Source organism: Cephus cinctus, unplaced genomic scaffold, assembly GCF_000341935.2.
Source record: "Cephus cinctus unplaced genomic scaffold, Ccin1 Ccin1_scaffold0962, whole genome shotgun sequence".
In the NCBI taxonomy this organism is placed as follows: Eukaryota; Metazoa; Arthropoda; class Insecta; order Hymenoptera; family Cephidae; genus Cephus; species Cephus cinctus.
In genome coordinates, this window is record NW_014333522.1 from 8,548 (window position 1) to 10,060 (window position 1,513).

Below are 1,513 nucleotides of genomic sequence, written 5' to 3' on the forward strand. Positions count from 1 at the left end.
CCGAGAGTTTTACAATTCCGAATTCATGGATCTTATGCAAAAGCACGGTATTACCCTGTACTCAACGTTCAGTAACTTGAAGGCATCGATCTGTGAGCGCTTTAATCGTACGCTGAAAAGTAAGATGTGGATGCAGTTTAGCCTGCAGGGCAATCACCGGTGGCTGGATATCTTATCGGACCTGGTATCCTCTTACAATAACAGTAAGCATCGTACCATTGGTATGAAACCGACGGATGTGACTGCTCGTAACGAGAAGGATCTACTACAACGGGTGTACAAGAAATTCAAAGTCAAGACCACACTTAAACGACCAAAGTTTAAAGTCGGCGACAGAGTACGAATCAGCAAATTTAAACACATCTTCGAGAAGGGCTACACACCCAATTGGACAACCGAAATTTTCACCGTAAGTCGAGTGAAGAATACCGATCCGGTGACGTACAATCTCAAGGACTACCAGGATCATCCCATCGAAGGCGGCTTCTACGAGCATGAACTTACCAGCGTCAAGTATCCCGACATATATCTTGTGGAGAAGATACTGAGGAAACGTGGAAACAAGCTATTTGTGAAATGGTTAGGGTTCGATGGTTCGCACAATAGTTGGATCGATAAGTCGGATTTGTAGGCTTCACCGAGATGGGACAAGGTATGAAAATGGATAATTTTTTTTCAGAAGAAGACTATGATTAAAGAAACTATTATATTTTTTTCATTTTAGTACATCTACTGCTACTACTGACACTAATGCTGCTGCTGCTGCTGCTGCTATTACTACAGTGGTTCACATTACTGTAAAACCAAAAAGACTTGTTATAATCAAATTAAAAATGCATAATTGATGTATGCAATATCATGAAAATTAACAAGAAAACAATTCTTCAATGCTTACCTTATATTTTTCGGAACCAAATTTGATTATTGTTATATTCTTTAACAGCGAGAACACCATTTATATCAATGGCACATAGAGGGTTGTAAAAAGCGTCACTCATTCTTAAAGCGTTTTCTACAGTAATACGTGCGCTCTGTTCAAATCCGTTTTGTACCCATTCGATGGGTACAAAGACGCGCGGTAATAACTGAACGTAGTGGTCAGACATTTTTTGAACTTAGTCGTAGCGGGTGAAAGCGTCATTTTTAAAGCGTGCTCCCTACCTCTACCTTTCAGTATGTGACAAAGAGTGCTAGCGACTTCTGAGAATTATTTATTAAGATAACGCATAGAAGGAACAATCCAGATGGCTAGGAGCTGGCGTTGCATTGAAGGATTAAGTGATATGCAATAATGTAAAGCACACGTTGTCTTTATTTTCAATTTTTACATTTGTACATTACATCTTATATATCTTATACAATTACATTATATACATCTTACATTCTATAACCCCACGGTAGGGTGTCGGTCGTACCAGGAAGAATGACCCTCTTGTCGTCATTCCAGCTCAGTGCTATTTTTCTCTGTTCAACGGTATAAACTTTATGTTTTTTACTTTGAATTAAATTTTGA

The 1,513-nt window shown here is 38.8% G+C and overlaps 1 protein-coding gene across 1 annotated transcript; it reads left to right on the forward strand.

The window, feature by feature from the left end:
- The first annotated feature begins 105 nt into the window (after window positions 1-105).
- Window positions 106-817, forward strand: LOC107271406. The gene is made up of 2 exons (XM_015747374.2): window positions 106-652; window positions 725-817. The coding sequence occupies exon 1, from the start codon at window positions 125-127 to the stop codon at window positions 629-631; it is 507 nt and encodes a 168-aa protein (XP_015602860.1). The 5' UTR covers window positions 106-124; the 3' UTR covers window positions 632-652; window positions 725-817.
- Window positions 818-1,513: the final 696 nt, after the last annotated feature.

Bases quoted from the DNA above. Each gene is read 5' to 3' on its own strand.
- LOC107271406 (XM_015747374.2), top strand. From the start codon at position 125: ATGTGGATGCAGTTTAGCCTGCAGGGCAATCACCGGTGGCTGGATATC.